This window comes from Neofelis nebulosa, chromosome 13 (assembly GCF_028018385.1).
Source record: "Neofelis nebulosa isolate mNeoNeb1 chromosome 13, mNeoNeb1.pri, whole genome shotgun sequence".
Lineage (NCBI taxonomy): Eukaryota > Metazoa > Chordata > Mammalia > Carnivora > Felidae > Neofelis > Neofelis nebulosa.
The window spans coordinates 66,716,447-66,732,681 of NC_080794.1; the positions used below are offsets into that span (position 1 = coordinate 66,716,447).

General features: G+C 40.1%; 1 protein-coding gene across 9 annotated transcripts in view; it reads right to left on the reverse strand.

Annotated features, from left to right (window-relative positions):
* STN1 (STN1 subunit of CST complex) overlaps window positions 1–16,235 on the reverse strand; it is a 66,320-nt gene that overhangs the window by 36,047 nt on the left and 14,038 nt on the right. For 5 of the 9 annotated variants that reach the window (XM_058697683.1, XM_058697679.1, XM_058697680.1 and 2 more), the window contains exons 4-8: window positions 16,037–16,105; window positions 10,673–10,846; window positions 9,794–9,908; window positions 5,915–6,089; window positions 1–123 (exon numbers count right to left, since the gene is read on the reverse strand). In XM_058697683.1, the coding sequence (XP_058553666.1) occupies window positions 1–123; window positions 5,915–6,089; window positions 9,794–9,908; window positions 10,673–10,846; window positions 16,037–16,105 (656 nt within the window). The remainder of the gene's footprint in view (window positions 124–5,914; window positions 6,090–9,793; window positions 9,909–10,672; window positions 10,847–16,036; window positions 16,106–16,235) is intronic. The other 4 variants (XM_058697681.1, XM_058697685.1, XM_058697682.1 and 1 more) reach the window with 4 other exon arrangements.

Genomic DNA, 16,235 nt, shown 5'->3' on the forward strand with positions numbered 1-16,235 from the left:
ATAGTATAGGTTATCAAAACCATCATCTTTCTGGAAAACAAATCCTTTTTCCTGCAGCAGCTGTATAGCATTCTTAAATATACTATGAATTGCCTTGGAAGTGGTTTCATTCTTAACATCCACCTGTAGGAAGAAGAAAAAGAAAAAGAAGAAAAGAGGTAAGTCCCATCTTACAGCATCTAAGAGTAACTCCCTGGACCAGCTGGTTTATGGATTCACCCAACAGGCTTTTAATCTGCTGAGTCAAAAAGATCCAGGTATGTGGCCTAGCAGGATGGTGACATTTAAGGAGGCCTGGGAAGTTTGCTCAGGCAGGATCATGCTTGATAACTGTTCCATACTTTGGTTGTGGGTTTGTTTGTTTTTTTTTAATTTAATTCTACAATATGAAATGGAAAATCAAAAAGATAATACTTAAATTTAAGTATGTGGTTTATATGTCTTGAACATTTAAAATTACTTCTATTCCCGTGTGGGTTTTGATAGAACTGTTTCCTAAACAAAAAGATAATCTCTGATTTTATTTTTTTAATTCAGATCCAAAGCATTATATACATATTAGGTCAGTTTTTTCATTAAAATTATGGCTATATGTAATCTCTTCCTAAGGACTTCAGGGAATTTTACACATATTAAAATAAGTTGGGGATTCCAGGATATAAAAAGTATTAAGTAGTCTATTTAATGTTTATTTTTTTTAATTTTAATTTTATTTTTGAGAGAGTGCAAGCAGGGCAGGGGCAGAGAGAGGAGACAGAGGATCCAAAGCAGGTTCTGTGCTGACAGCAGCGAGCTCGATGTGAGGCCTGAACTCAGGAATCCTGAGATCATGACCTGAGCCAAAATTGGGTGCTCAACCAAGCCACCCAGGTGCCCCTCCAACTTAATTTTAAAGAGAGGCAAATAGCTATGTGGAGACCTGTCTGTCAAAGCCGGGTCCATGGGGCTGAAGGCAGAGGGGGTTCTAGACCACATGGAAGGAACCTCGGCTGTTGTCAGTTTTCTATCTCCTCAATTTCAACATTTCTCCTCTTCTCTAAGATACGGGTTTACTCAGACAAATTACCCGGTTCATCCTATGTCTTATTTCCAAGGAAGCTAGGCCTTCAACTGTGTCCCACCATGCCTAACTAGACTGCAAGCTTACCAAGTCAGGGACTTTATTTCAACTTGGCCACCTCCTCCCTGGCACACAACAGATAACTAATAAGATATCTGTGTAATGAATGGGAAATAAATACCCCATTATAGAGGCTGTATCCCTTTTACTATTCCACTGGGGATCTTCAGTCCATTCCTAAAACAAAGTTAAGTGGTGAACAATTGTTCTTCAAGGTACAGATCTATTTTTAACGTGACAGAAATTTGTCAAGATATTTAAAAGATGAGACCACCAAAGACACAAGGCAAAGCTTCTACAAAAGTGTTTAAAGGCAAAGTCCTACCTCTTAAGAAGAATGCTCGTGAAGGCTATCTGGGGCAGTTCCCACAGATGCTAAAGAGAGAACGTGCTTGTGATTTGCTGATGACATTTCCTCCAAGTGACTGGAAAGGAAAGAAACCCCCAATGGCCTCGAGCATTCATAACTGCATCCCTAAAGAAACACTCTCTTTCTAGAAGAGGCCTTCTAAAGAGGCACTGTTTTAATCTAAAGGATCCTAGTGATGGTACACAGATATGCTCCCCTGGGCTGAAGAGGACAGTCTAACATTCTTAATTAATATTCAACAAGCTAGAGCACCTGATCATTAGAATATTAGGGCCTAAAAAGTTAACAAACATTCCAGGTTACAACAGCACCCATTCTCTGAAGGCAGAATAAGGCCAACAGCTATGTAATGACTCCCACGGGCAGAAAATCAATCTGTTAGAATAAACATCTTACCTAGCAATTCTCAGCCATACATCTTTTAATTCAGGGGCGGTGGGGGCCGGGGGGGGGGGGGCTTCAGGCAAAGCTGAGTGCCCTTACTTAGGGGAAGCACCGTCAACCCAAAACAGACTCTCCCACAAAACTTCTACAACTGCTCAATCTTCATAATTCTAAGGAAATTCATCTTCTTCAGTCAATTTACTATAAGGACCCTAAGGGTCGAGTTTATTACGTCTCTTATCAAGATAGAAATAAACTGGAAACTAAAAATGATTGTTACATGGTTACTGCCATCATTAAAAAGGACTCCTGGTTATCCCCAGCCCACACAGAAAGCTCGGTTCCTCCTCCCAGATTTCAGTAAGCTCAGGCAGCAGGAAGACATGTGCTAGCACCGTGAGATTAAAAGCACAGTTTCAGCTGTGAAGGAGGAGGACCCAACAGAAAAGGCTCTCTGTAAATATAAACAATATGCGAAGCTTCCTTTCCAAAAACATTTGCCTCGGCTGACCTCAAGACATATCTCCCTACTGGTTATAAAGTCACAGTCTCAAGGGTAAGGCCTCCAATCATCTCTTCTGGCCAGCAGCTTTGCCTGGCCTGGGATTTGTGTCTTTCTTGTCTTTTTCCAAAGAGCAATGACAGGGCTCATCTGATTCAGGAAACCGAAACTGCACAGAGACAAAAACAGTGACTGGTTGACCGTGCTGAGACTTAGCAGGCTTCTCCTAGCCCCAGGTCAGGAACTGGGTGGATCTCTGAAATATATATAGAGTCCTCATTCCCAAACAAACCACATTTATCCAGCTGTCAGAGAAACAATGGTTTTGCAAGGTCTGCTTATCATGTTTCTAGATTTGCTATGAAGGGCCACTATGGAAAAAAAGAAAGGGGGAAAACATTGAAACCCACTCTTCCCTTGCCTCTAAACTATAACACTATCACAATGATTTTTTTGTGAAGCTTTCATCTGTATGACAAGAGAAAAGTGCTGAAGGATCTAGGGTTTCACCATCACTGTAAAGCATCCTTAGTCTCCCAGGCTCTCTTAAACAGAATTCAATTTAATGACACTGACCTCCCCAGAGTCATGTGAAGGAATAATTCATAATTGATGGAAAAATAGTTTGCAAAGACAAAACAAAGTGCCACATTCATTTCTTTTTCAACATACATGACTGGGCAGACACAAGTTTCTGCTCTAAGCATTTTCAAAAAGATATCATGCCAAAAGTTCCCCACGGTTGTTTTGAATGGAGGAACCCTCAGAGAATCCTCAAGTCTCTCTACAGAAGAGTGGGTTCATGGGAAGAATGTGGTCTTTGTTCGGCTTCAAAGTTTCCTTCAGAACATGCCGACAGAGTGGTCAAAAGTGCTAGGAGGCTGACTTGGCAGGGAGCCTCCTCTAAATGACGAAATGGGAAGAAGGTTAATCTTGCTGTCTGCAGACAGCTGGACAGCCCCAACTGCTTAGAAGCAACAGTGACACAGAACAAAGTGGCCAGTCACGACCCTCTCCACCTGGGTGTTTCCTGAAACACAATACCTCATCTCTGCGAATGAAATTGTGGGTCACCGGGCACACAGCCTGGTGCCAGGAAGAGATAATTAGGTTCACGAACGAAACTGAGAAGCAGTGGTCATGCCTCGGAGGTCAAGATGAGGACCCGTTATCTGTTCCACCAGAATCACGAGGAATAACTTATGTTACCTATCAGAGCTATTCAAGGCAGCCCTGTTGGGATGGCAAAAGATCGGAAAACTTCCATGCCAGAAATGGAGAGAATGGTTAAATGAATTATGGTACATGTAACAAAAGATTATTATAGTGGCAAATCTATATATATGGCTAGGAAAGGATCTGTAAGACATGCTAGACATGGAAAGCTAGGTACAGATTAGTGTTTAGCATGCCACCAGTTGTGTACAAAAAAGGGGATATAACTACTTCTAGTTAACAAATACACAGACTATCACTGGAAGAATATTCATGAGACTAGTAATGATACTTATCCCTGGAGAAAGGGGGTAGGAGGGAGGGTGGGAAGGAAACTTACTTTTAACTAGATACTTTCAGGGACTATTTAAATTTTTTTAAAAATTTATTTGAGAGAGAGAGAGAGAGAGAGAGAGAGAGCGCCTGAGCAGGGGAGAGAGGGGCAGGAGAGCGAGAAAGAATCTTAAGCAGGCTCCACACTCAGCACGGAGCCCAACACGGGGCTTGATCCTATGACCCTGGGATCATGACCTGAGCCCAAATCATGAGTCAGACGCTCAACTGACTGAGACACCAGGTGCTCCAGGGACCATTTAAATTTTTAAAAAACTATTCTTTCCTTCAACCAACACATGATTATTAAGAACTTACTTTATAGGACACCTGGGTGGCTCAGTCTAGGTAAAGCATCCAACTCTTGATTTTGGCTCAGGTCTCATGGTTTGTGAGTTTGAGTCCCACATCAGGCTCTGCGCTGACAGTGTGGAGCCTGCTTGGGTTTCTTTCTCTCCTCTCTCTCTCTCTCTCTCTCTGCCCCTACCCTGCTCGTGCTCTCTCTCTCAAAATAAATAAACTTTAAAAAAATTAAATAAAAACAAAGAACTTACTTTATGGCAGCCCTATTCTAGGCTATGGTTCTAGAGAGCAAAGAACAAGAGAGGCAAGACCTCCACACTTACAGAATTTAAATTCTGGCCGAGGAATAGGCAGGTGCACAAATAAATACCAGTGAGATCCTGAGATATGAAAGCAGGGTGATAACATAGTAAGGAAGTAGGTGGCTATCAGAACAAATAGGGAAGACAAGAAGGTGACATTTCCTGGTAAAATCAATAAAATAAGTAAATATAAATTGTGTTACAACAATAAAAAACCCAAGAATTCCAATGAAAGGGAGCCTAAAACAAAAGTTTCAAGTAATAGCAATTCCAAGTGAATAAGTAAACACCAAACAACTTAAGTTCACCTGAAAAAAAGGGACAGCTCTTTCCTGGAGGAGTAGGAAATTTCTGGCATGTTCCTAGAAATTTTTACTTATAAACTAGACTGAATACAACTTGCGTCTTTATTCAAACTCTCAAAACATGACAGGTTAACCTTGTTTTGATGAAGAGAGAACAAGTCATTAAAAACCTTTGTTCAGTTCGAGAATCATCCTGCTGATCAATAAATAATCTTGGAAAGCTAATTACCTCTTCTCATTTATTTCCCCCTCATTTGCCTCCTGCTTAGATTAAATCCATCTCAGTGACTACAAAGATCTAAGTACTATGAACCTTAGACTTTTTGTTTTTTCCTACCTAAAGATTAAGTTGACTGAGATTAAGTGAGGAGGGTAAAAGGGCAGGTGCATATTCTCATTTCAAGTTCTGTTCTGTTCCAGAACAGAAACGTTGAATAGGGGCGCCTGGGTGGGTCAGTTGAGCGTCTGACTTCGGCTCAGGTCACGATATCACAGCTCGTGAGTTCAAGCCCTGCGTCGGGCTCTGTGCTGACAGCTCAGAGCCTGGAACCTGCTTCTGTGTCTCCCTCTCTCTCTGCCCCTAACCCACTCAAATTCTGTCTCTGTCTCTCTCAAAAACAAATAAAAATTTTAAAAAAATTAAAAAAAAAAGAAACATTGAATAGAACCATAACCTCTGTTCTCTGCATTTACCCCGTGAATCTTTTTTTTTAATTTTATTTATTTTGAAAGAGAAAGAGCAAGATAGAGAGAGAGAGAGAGAGAGAGAGAGAGAGAGAGAGAGAAAGAGAGCACATGCACACATGTGAGTAGGGGAGGGGCAGAGAGAGAGTGGGAGAGAGAATCCCAAGCAGGCCCCACATTGTCAGTGCAGAGCCAACCTGGGGCTCAAACCCATGAACCTTGAGATCATGCCGTGAGCTGAAATCAAGAGTTGGACGCTTAACTGACTGAGCCACCCAGACGGGAAGTGCTCCCCTACCCTCTGAGTCTTAATGCCGCAGTCATGTTCCCCCACACCCTTCAGCTGCAGACATGGGACAGGGGACTTGAATTCTCACATGGGCATGCTGCACTTACCTGCTCAGAGCAGGAGCTGTGAGTCACAGGCTGACTGGCCAGGGACAGCAGAGATTCCACAGTTTCCAATTCCTGCTGGTAAAAGGTTTGTACTTTGTTCTCCACGAGGAATTCTTTGGCTTTTTCACTCAGCAAACATGTGAGATTGGCAAGGTCCAGGGCACCTGGATTGCTGCTAGGGGAAAGTTTTTAAAAGCCTTGCAGAGAACTATCACCTTTGTTTCTTTTAGGTGTGCATAAAATAGAAACCCAGCGAGGAAATGCAACGTTATACGGATGTTTGTTTTAGTGGTTGATTGAAGTATAGCTGACCAAGATGCTATATGAATTTAAGGTGTACAACATAGCAATGACCAAGTCTATACTATGCTACATTCACAAGTGTGGCTACCATCTGTCCCCATAAATGCTATTACAATACCACTGACTATATTCCCTATGCTGTATCTTTTATCCTTGTGACTTCTTCCATAACCCAAAGCCTGTATCTCCTACTTTTCTTCACCCATTTTGTCCATCCCCCCTGTGAAGGACACTTAGGTTGCTTCATATCTTGGCTACTATAAATAATGCTGCCATAAACACAGGAGTGCTTATGTCTTTTTTAATTAGTGTTTTTCTTTTCTTTGGGTAAATATCCAATAGTGGAATTACTGGCTCATATGGTATGTCTATTTTTAATTTTTTATTTTTAAACTCTTCCCCATTGTATATTCTTGCCTCCTTTGTTATAGATGAATTGAGGATATAAACATGGATTTATTCCTGGGCTCTTTATTCTGTTTCATTGATCCATGTGTCTATTTTTGTGTCAGTATCATACTCTTTTGATTACTACAGCTTTGTAGTGTAACTGGGAATCTGGGATTGTGTTACCTTAAGCTTTGCTCTTTTTTTCTCAATGTTGCTTTGGCTACTTGGGGTCTTTTGTGGTTCAGTACAAATTCTAAGATTATGTGTTCTTTGAAAAATGCTGCTAGCATTTTTATAGGGAATGTGTTGAATCTGTAGATTGCTTTGGGTAGTAGAGACATTATTAACAATATTAATTCTTCCAATCCATGAGCATGGAATATCTTTTCATTTGTTTCATCTTCAATTTCTTTCATCAAAGTTTTATAGTTTCCAGAGTACAGGTCTTTCACCTCCTTGGTTAAGTTTATTCCTAGGTATTTTATTCTTTTTGGTGCAACTGAAAATGGAATTGTTTTCTTAATTTTTCTTTCTGCTACTTTGTTATTAGTGTATAAAAATACAACCAATTTCTGGGTATTAACTGTGCATACTGCAACTTTACTGAATTCATTTATCAGTTCTAATAATTTGTTTTGGTGGAATCTTTAAAATTTTCTATGTATAGTATCATGTCATCTGCAAATAGTGACAGTTTAACTTTTTCCTTACCATACCAATTTGGATGCCTTTTTTTTTTTTCTTGTTTGACTGCTGTGGCTAGAACTTTACATACTATGTTGAATAAATGTGGCAACAGTGGACTTCTTTGTTCCTGTTCCTGATGTTAGAGGAGAAACTCTATTTTCCACCAATAAGCATGATGTTAGCTGTGGGTTTTTTACTTTACTATACTTTACTATGCTATGTTCCCTCTCAAAGTGTTGTTGAGAGTTTTTATCATGAATGGATGTTGAATTTTGCCAAATGCTTTTTCTACCTCTAATGAGATGATTATGTGATTTTTATCCTTTGTTGATGTGGTCATGTTGATTGACTTGTGAATATTAAACTATCCTTGCATTCCCAGAATAAATCCCACATGATCATGGTCGAATGATCCTTTTAATGTACTGTTAAGTGCAGTCTGTTAGTTTTTTTTAAGTTCGTTTATTTATTTTTGAGAGAGACAGAGCAAGCAAGCAGGTGAGGGGCAGAGAGAGAGGGAGAGAGAGAATCTCAAGAAGGCTCTGCACTGTCAGTGTGGAGCCCAATGTGGGGCTTGAACTCATAAACCATGAGATCATGACCTGAGCCAAAATCAAGAATCAGATGCTTGCTTAAGTGACTGAACCATTCAAGCACCCTGAGTTTGCTAATATTTTGTTGAGGATTGTTGTATGTATGTTCATCACAGATATAGGCCAGTAGTTTTTTGTAGTGTGTCTGGTTTTGGTGTCAGAGTAATGCTGGCCTCATAGGATATATTTGGAAGCTTTCCTTCCTCTTCTGTTCTCTGGCATAGTTTGAGGAGAACAGGTATTAACGCTTTCTTAAATGTTTGGTAGAATTCACCTGTGAATCCATCTGGTCATACACTTCTGTTCGTTGGGAGTTTTTGATTATTGATTCAAATTTGTTACTGGTAATTGGTCTATTCAATAATAATGCTTGTTTTTGACATAAAGGGCAATTCATGCAGTGAGCACTGTGTGGTTGTTTAAAAGGATCAGGCAGGACTACAGGAACTATGATATTCATGAGATTTTGAAAAAAAAATGTCAATCTGCCAAATAGCATATATAATATAGGTACAATCCCATTTTTATAAAAAAGCAAATGAGAACCCATAAAATATATGAGTGAATATTCATGCTTGTATATGCACATAAGAAGAAAGTTTAAAAGGATACACATCAACCTATGCACAGCGGTAAACTCCGGACAATGGTACTGCGGCAGACAGGAAAATGAGGAAACTTTCACTTTTTACTTTTTATGGGTCTGCAGTTTGGGTTGTTTTTTTTTTTAAAGTTTTATTTATTTATTTTGAGAGAGATCACAGTGAGGGTGGGGCAAGAGAGAGGAAGGGGGGAGGGGGAGGGAGGGAGGGAAGGAGAGAGAGAGAGAGAGAGAGAGAGACAGAGAGAGAGAGAGAGAGAATCCCAAGCAGGCTCCATGCTGCCAATGCAGAGCCTGACACGAGATTCGAATTCATGAACCGTCAGATCACAACCAGAGCTGAAACCAAGAGTCAGATGGACATTTAACCAACTGAGCCACTAAGGTGCCCAGTTTTGTTTTTTTTTTATGTAAGGGTTTTTTAAATGTAATATATACGCATGAAAAAAATTAAAGGGTACACAGTGAAAGTCTCCTTTTTATCCTGCTTCAGTTCCCACCCTTAGGCGGCCACTGTTCCTAGTTTTCTGGCTCCCCTCAGGGTTCTTGGATGCGCACACTAATGGGTATGAATATATCCTTGCTCCTCCTGGCTCTTTTTCACCCCTGCACAAAAGAGTAAAATCATCCCTGGTTGGAATGATGGGTTTCATTTTTTTATAGTTTTTTGTTATAATGTGCCACAGTATTCTTTTAAAAAATTTTTTTTAATGTTTATTTATTTTTGAGAGAAAGAGAGACAGAATGTGAGTGGGGGAGGGGCAGAGCGAGGGGGAGACAGAGAATCTGAAGCATGCTCCAGGCTCCGAGCTGTCAGCATAGAGCCTGACACGGGGCTCGAACTCACGAACCGTGAGATCATGACCAGAGCTGAAGTCGGACGCTCAACTGACTGAGCCACCCAGGCGTCCCCACAGTGTAGTGTTCGGATTGTGATGTTTCATTGCAGCTTTCTTTAGGTTTCCTACCTTGGCGCTCATTGAGCTTTACAGTTTTCTGCATACTTGGAAAAACCTCATCAGTTATTTCTTCAAATACATTTTCTCTGCTCCCTGTCCTCCTTTTGGGACTCTGATTACACATACATTTTCTCACAACCACCTTAGAATATGTGTACTATTATTATCTTCACTTTGCAGATACGAAAATTAAGGCATATGGCGAGTAAGCAGACTTGCCCAGAGACCCTCAGTGAGTAAGCAGATGGTTCAGGATTTGAACCCAGACCCACCCCAGCATCTGGGGTCCCACTGCTTGGCCTTATTGCCATTGTCACATCTCTAGCAGCGAAAGGCCACAGCTTACCTTTCTTGCTCTAGGGCTGGGCTCTGGAAAGGCTGGTCATAAACTTTCCTGTAGATACTGGGCAGCTCAAGCATCCTTGCAATTTGTATGTTGCACACTGGATCATCCACTTTATCTAACAAGCCATGAGGGAAAATATGCCAGAGAAATTATAATGAGATCAGGTCTTTCCCAAGTCCAAATTGTTGCTAGGTGCCCAGGGGATCTCCTTCCCTATGTGTGCCCAGGGAGCATACATTCTAGATGCACTAAACGATTCCCCCTTATCCTTCGAGAGGGTATGCAATGCACTAAGCATCCCAGGCTTGGCCAGGCTCCTGGCCCAGGCTTGGCCAGGAGCAGACTAGAACCAGGGAAAGTATGTTTGCTTTTTCACTCATCTGTTTCAATGGCAGACAACAGGGGCTAGCCTTGGGATTTCCAAACCAAAATCAACCAGAGCACTGCAAAGGGTATCTCTTAGAGGACGTGGGACGATCATATTTCTCATCAGCTGTTTTCCTTCAAAGTTAATGGACTCAATGGTGTTTCAGAAATCTCCATCATTTTAAGGAATATGAACACTCTGCCCTAAATGGATTGACACTTAGAACTTCAAAGTACTTTATTATGTTACCCAAATAAATTTGCCAGATATATATAATAAATCATTTATTTTCTTCCCCAATTTGTAGTTACCTCTCTTCAAAATAAAGTTAAGAAATGCTGCTTTTGTAAAGAAAGCATGTTATGAAATATAATTTCCCAGAGTTACATTTTTTAATCTGAACTTTTTAGGAGTTTGACTTTTAGCTAATCCAGAGTTTAGTAGCTAACCCACAGTTTACTGGACACACACCCAGAATAACAACCAATGTGGCAGAAATTACTTGAGCTTACAATAAGTAGTGACACGAATTTCTCGCTCTTCTCTGTATGTGTGGATATAACCTCTGATTTGGATAATGTCCCCAATTTCTATCTTTGTTCTCTGCTCAATGGTCTCTTGCAGCTTCTTAAGCTGTGAGGTTAAGTTCAGCTCCCCTATAGTTGGACCACCTGTCGTTAATAGGGCTAGAAGAAAACAGACAAATGCATAACACAATCACTCCACCACATTTGTGAGGTAGTTTTGGGGAAAGACCAACATATCTATTCATTCTATTTCTGATTAGTTGCTCTACCGCACAAAATCTATGTAACCTTCTGAAGTCCTCTGCTGAATAGAAGGCATAAGTTGTAATTATTCAGAAGTAGGGTGGAAGGAAGGGAGTCTAGAAGGCCTGATAAATCCAAGTGGGTGAGTTCTGGCGTGGCTCCGTTCTCACTCCTACCCCCGCATCGCCAGTGCAGTCAAAGGGCTCTACATGGTCCTGAGCTGAATTCTGTATGAGTTCAGCCGGGCTTGGTGGCAACAGCTCTAAACTCCTTAAAGCATGCTTGCAGACTGGGGTGCCTCAGCCGAAGCATCTGACTTCGGCTCAGGTCATGATCTTGCCATTTGTGAATTTGAGCCATGTGTCGGGCTCTGTGCTGACAGTTTGGAACTTGGAGTCTTCTTTGGATTCTGTCTCTCTTTCTTCTCTCTGCCCCTACCCCCCCCTCAAAAATAAACATCAAAAAAAAATTTAAAGTGTGCATGCAGGAAGACAAGTCTGGCATAGAAGGAAGGAAGAAGGCCCAAGAGTCTTCATTTGCAGTTCTGTTTATGGGGAAGGCAAATGTGCCTCAGGCTGATTTCCCACCTAGGTGCTCAACACCCCAATCTCTCACTCTTACCTCTCATCTTTGTTGGGTAACTGGGGTAATCTCTCTCTCTCTCGCTCTCTCTCTCTCTCTCTGTCTCTCTTTCTCATACAACTGCATGGTGAAAAGAACCCAGTGCACATTCAATTCTAAATACTTTCTATCACTTAAGTTTAATTTCAAATTGTAAGAGTTAAATAATAAGCATAGCCATGAATATTTGGGTACTGTAGGTGCTATTCTAAGGACTTTACATTGGATTAGCACATCTAATCCTCACAACTATACCTATTTATTATTAGCCCCATTTTATAGATGAGGAAACAGAGCCACAGAGGTCAAGCAACTTGCCCAAAGTAAAACAACTAGTTAGCAACCAAGCTGGAGTTTTAATTCCAGGAGTCTCTGACTCTAGTGCCTTCCTGCTATTCTTTATTCTCTGCTGCCTTCTCCTAAGTATACTCACATTTCCCAGTTACAGCTAGTGTGTGTGAACAATTCTGTGTTCTCATTTTCTGCCTGGCATAAGTTTAAATTCACACATATCCACAGAATCCACACAACCCTAGCATTTTAAATTATAATCAAGCATTCTGTCATGTTAATATGCCACAGTTCGTTTAGTCTCATTAAATATTTCATTCTCCCCTCCCTTGTATAATTTTTTATTTTGTTTTTTTTATCGCTAGCACTGGATGGGACCTAGAGGTCAACACTTGGGTAATGGAGTCAGACAGACCTGGCTGAAATCTCAGTTCATTTCTTAACTAGCTGTGGGACCTTGGGCAGGCTGCTTAACCTCACTGTGCCTCAGTTTCCTCAACTATGAAATGGGGATAACAATGGAGTCCACCTCATATACAGAGTTGTTATATATGATCTAAGTTAACCCTTTCATCATGAGCTTAGCACAATTTCAGATCCACAGGAAATATTCTATAAATGTCAACTATTTGTAAAAATGAACAATTAAGCCCTCTAGACAAAATTATATTGTTTTCTTCGGCGTCTTATTGGGAATTACTGGATAGGAAAGTCAAAACAAGGTTAAGTTCGTTACATATTGTCAGAATGTTTGCCAGAAAAAAACAAACCATTCTCTTTTTACAAGGTGTCACCAGCACGCAAGCACATTTGTAGCTCCTATTCTGGCTTCACTTGTTTGGACGTTTAGTACCTTAAAAAAATACATGGTTCCATGATATTTCATTTTGCTTTTAAACTGTCAGACTTTTTGGGACGAGCACTGGGTGTTGTATGGAAACCAATTTGGCAATAAATTTCATATATTTAAAAATAAATAAATAAATAAAATTTTAAAAATAAAAAATAAACTGCCAGACAGGCTATTTTATGTATATATATATATATATATATATATATATATATGATGATCTACTCTCTGTATTTCTTTATGTACAGAAATCATCTTATACATTCAATGTATTATTCATGTCTTTTGTATACTTTATGTTAACTTCTGAAAAACTGGGGGGGAAGCTTTATGAGTGTGCTGATTATATCCACCCCTCCCCATTCCACTGCTTTTCTATGCTTATTTGACTTTATTTTCCTACATAAAGGCGTGAAAAGATCTTTAGCCTATCCCATTGTCACTGATGATAGTGTTTGGTGCTTTAACAGCTAGGGACTTAGGAGAGCTTAACATATACACCCCCATGTTCACGCAATAAATATATAACTTCATCTCCTTATGCCACGTAAGCTGAAAGACAGGGGTTGCAGTTACCTCTTTTGAAAATATTTTCCTCTATCTGAACCAATAACATTTGCTAAATGCTGATGTCTTTCCTGCTGTTGTCTTATTTTAGCTCTGTCATATATTAGCGGTCCTATAATGAGTGAACAAATCTCTCTTTTAGCCTGGTGATCACATTTTCTGCTTTTTAATCTAATACAACTTAGAGAACTGTGGCTTTGTAAAGAGCAAAGGCATTACTTTTCTTGTAACACATCGACTCTACCAAGGGAAATGGCAACCTCTAGAGCACAGAGCACTTTGTGTATCCAGTAACCAATACCTAGGAATCTAGACGCAATCAGCATTAATGTTACTTAGCTTACTGGGTTTCTTCAGAAAATACCCCAAGTATTACTTTTTAAAAGGTTATTCCATCTGTGTTCCTATTTCTCAAGCCCTCTTCTACTTGGACTGAATTTAAAACACTTGATAACAAATGCTTCATGCAGCACTGCTAAAATAACCAGACTAACGGCTGGTCTGAGAATGAGGCCCAGCGTTCATTTCAATGGTGAGCCGTATTTCTGAAAGGGCTCACGCTCTGTAATTTAGTGAATGTAATGAGACGGCTGGAGCCTGACAGAATTTCATTTTAAAAAGCCTATTCCATCCTGGAAGATAAACCCCCTCTAAAATTCTAGTATCAAGGCCAAGCTTTCTTAACTTATCTCCAAAGTTAAGTCCAAATGGTGCACTCAACAGGACATTTATAGGAGTTAATATCATATTCTTATATACCTTAACGGGCTGGAACACGATTTTGACTCAGGCTAAATTTTGTTTAAAAAAATTAGTCTTCATTGGCCACTTTCCAGGGGAAAGCTTTTAAACTGAGGGCAATTAAATGAAAAGGAGAGAAGGGGCTAGTCCAGAACAATTGAAAAATATCTCTTCATATATAACGCGACGAGAATAATTTCCAGGTTTTTTTCCTTGTACTCATACCCTCTTGTTTTTATCCTCAAAGAAATTTCCAATAAAGGCTACCTGCTGTGACTGTTCATCTATTCATCTACTTAGAAATATTTTAAAAATCTCACTCAGTAGCCATTCTATCTTAAAAAATTACTATATAGGAGTTATATAATATTCCTGTATCATTCTTTAAAAAAAGAGTTGATTTTGAAAATTAAAACAATGTCCAAAACAGGAGTCTACAAGCTATAGGCCATGGGCAAAATCCACCCACAACTTGTTTCTGTAAATAAACTTTTACTGGAACCCAACCATGCCCATTCACCTATGTACTGTGTATGGCTGCTTCTGAGTTACAATGGCAGTATTGAATAGTTGAGGTTCAAAGCACATGGCCCACAAAGCAGAAAACATTTACTAGCTGACCCTGTACAGAAAGTCTGCCGCTCCATAGTCTGAAACAAGATTCTGACAACACAAAAACCATAAATCCACAAGTGATTTTAATACCCTAGACATATATGCAAATTCAAATATCTGATTGTCTTATAAGTTTACTTCTTGCCTGTGAGGCAGCTGCATAAAAACCTGTTGTCTCTTTTATCTACAAAGCTTCCTCTTTTTTGGAATGTTCTTATTTATCTTTGAGAGATAGAGAGCACCAGCAGGGGAGGGGCAGAGAGGGGGGTGGACAGAGGATCCAAAGTGGGCTCTGCACTGACAGCAGGGAGTCTGATGTGGGGCTTGAACCCACAAACCGTGAGATCACGACTTGAGCCAAAGCCGGACATTCAACCAACTGAGCCACCCAGGCGCCCCATATCTACAAAGCTTCCTAAGCCAATTAGTGCCAATGGTTAAGATGTTCCCAAATTAGGAAATGAAATACTGAAGTTATATGAAACTGATGGCCATATTCCAAACGTAAATATGTCAGAAAGTTAAGCAAAGGAGCATTCCACTGGTCGGGACAGTCAAACTAGGAAGCTGAGATTCAGACAGGTGACGGCAAAGAGGAAAGGCACCACGCATCACTGAAGGAGACAGATGCCAGAAGTTAGATGTTATAGCATGCAATATTTAGTGATAACCCCACTGTATACGGCACCATGCCGCGTATGTTATAAAACAGAAAAACAAGGTCCCAGTTTCTGTAGCTCCTCTAGAACCAAAAATGATCATCAGTTCTGCCTACCATTTTTTGATGTTATAAACTTAACTTAAAAAACAAGTAAGAACTATTAAAATATACTCAAGGAATTCCAAATGGTATTTCAGTTATAGTCAATGTGTTCAATATACGATTTTAAAGTTTGTTTTCAGTTTATATAATTGAGCTAACTTCAAAGGAATTCTATCTTACCTTCTCATCAACATTAGAATTCCTGGTATATTTGAGATTTCAGAAAATCTGGATCATGGCAGCACAGAGTTAGTGGCAATCATGTACGAGGAAAAGTCTTCAAAATCTTCTTTGGTTAAGGGATATGCCTGGAGCAAGGGGGTTCTGACCTGACTGGCAAATAAGCTAAAACATCTCGACTCACGTAATAGCTGCCACGCTAAAAATGAAACGCTGGAATTCCCAGCAGCCACGTCACACTCCTGCAGGCTCAGGAGGAAGTGAGCACTAAAGAGAAGGGAGAAACAAACACAACTAGCTCTTCTAGGATATTAGTCTGCACAGTAGCCAGAGCTCCGGGCACAGCGCTTCGAGCTGATCAACAGAATTCACCAGTGGATAAATGTGAAAATTTAACCCTACAGCTGTTGTGATGAACCACCTTGAGTAAAAACCATTGGTTAGCTGAAAAGTAAAACAGTGTGTCAAATAAAAGTACCTGAGGAAGACTCGGTATTGTTCGACTTTTTCCAGCAGATGCAGTTTATAACTCCAGTGCTGTCATCCACTGCAAGAGAAGCATAAAAGGGTAGAAGAGAGATCTGGGCACTGCTAGTGAATCAGTACACCGACACTGGATTTTGCCATACCAAAAAATGACATTTTTCAATAGCCTGCTTGGTCAAACCCTTATAAAA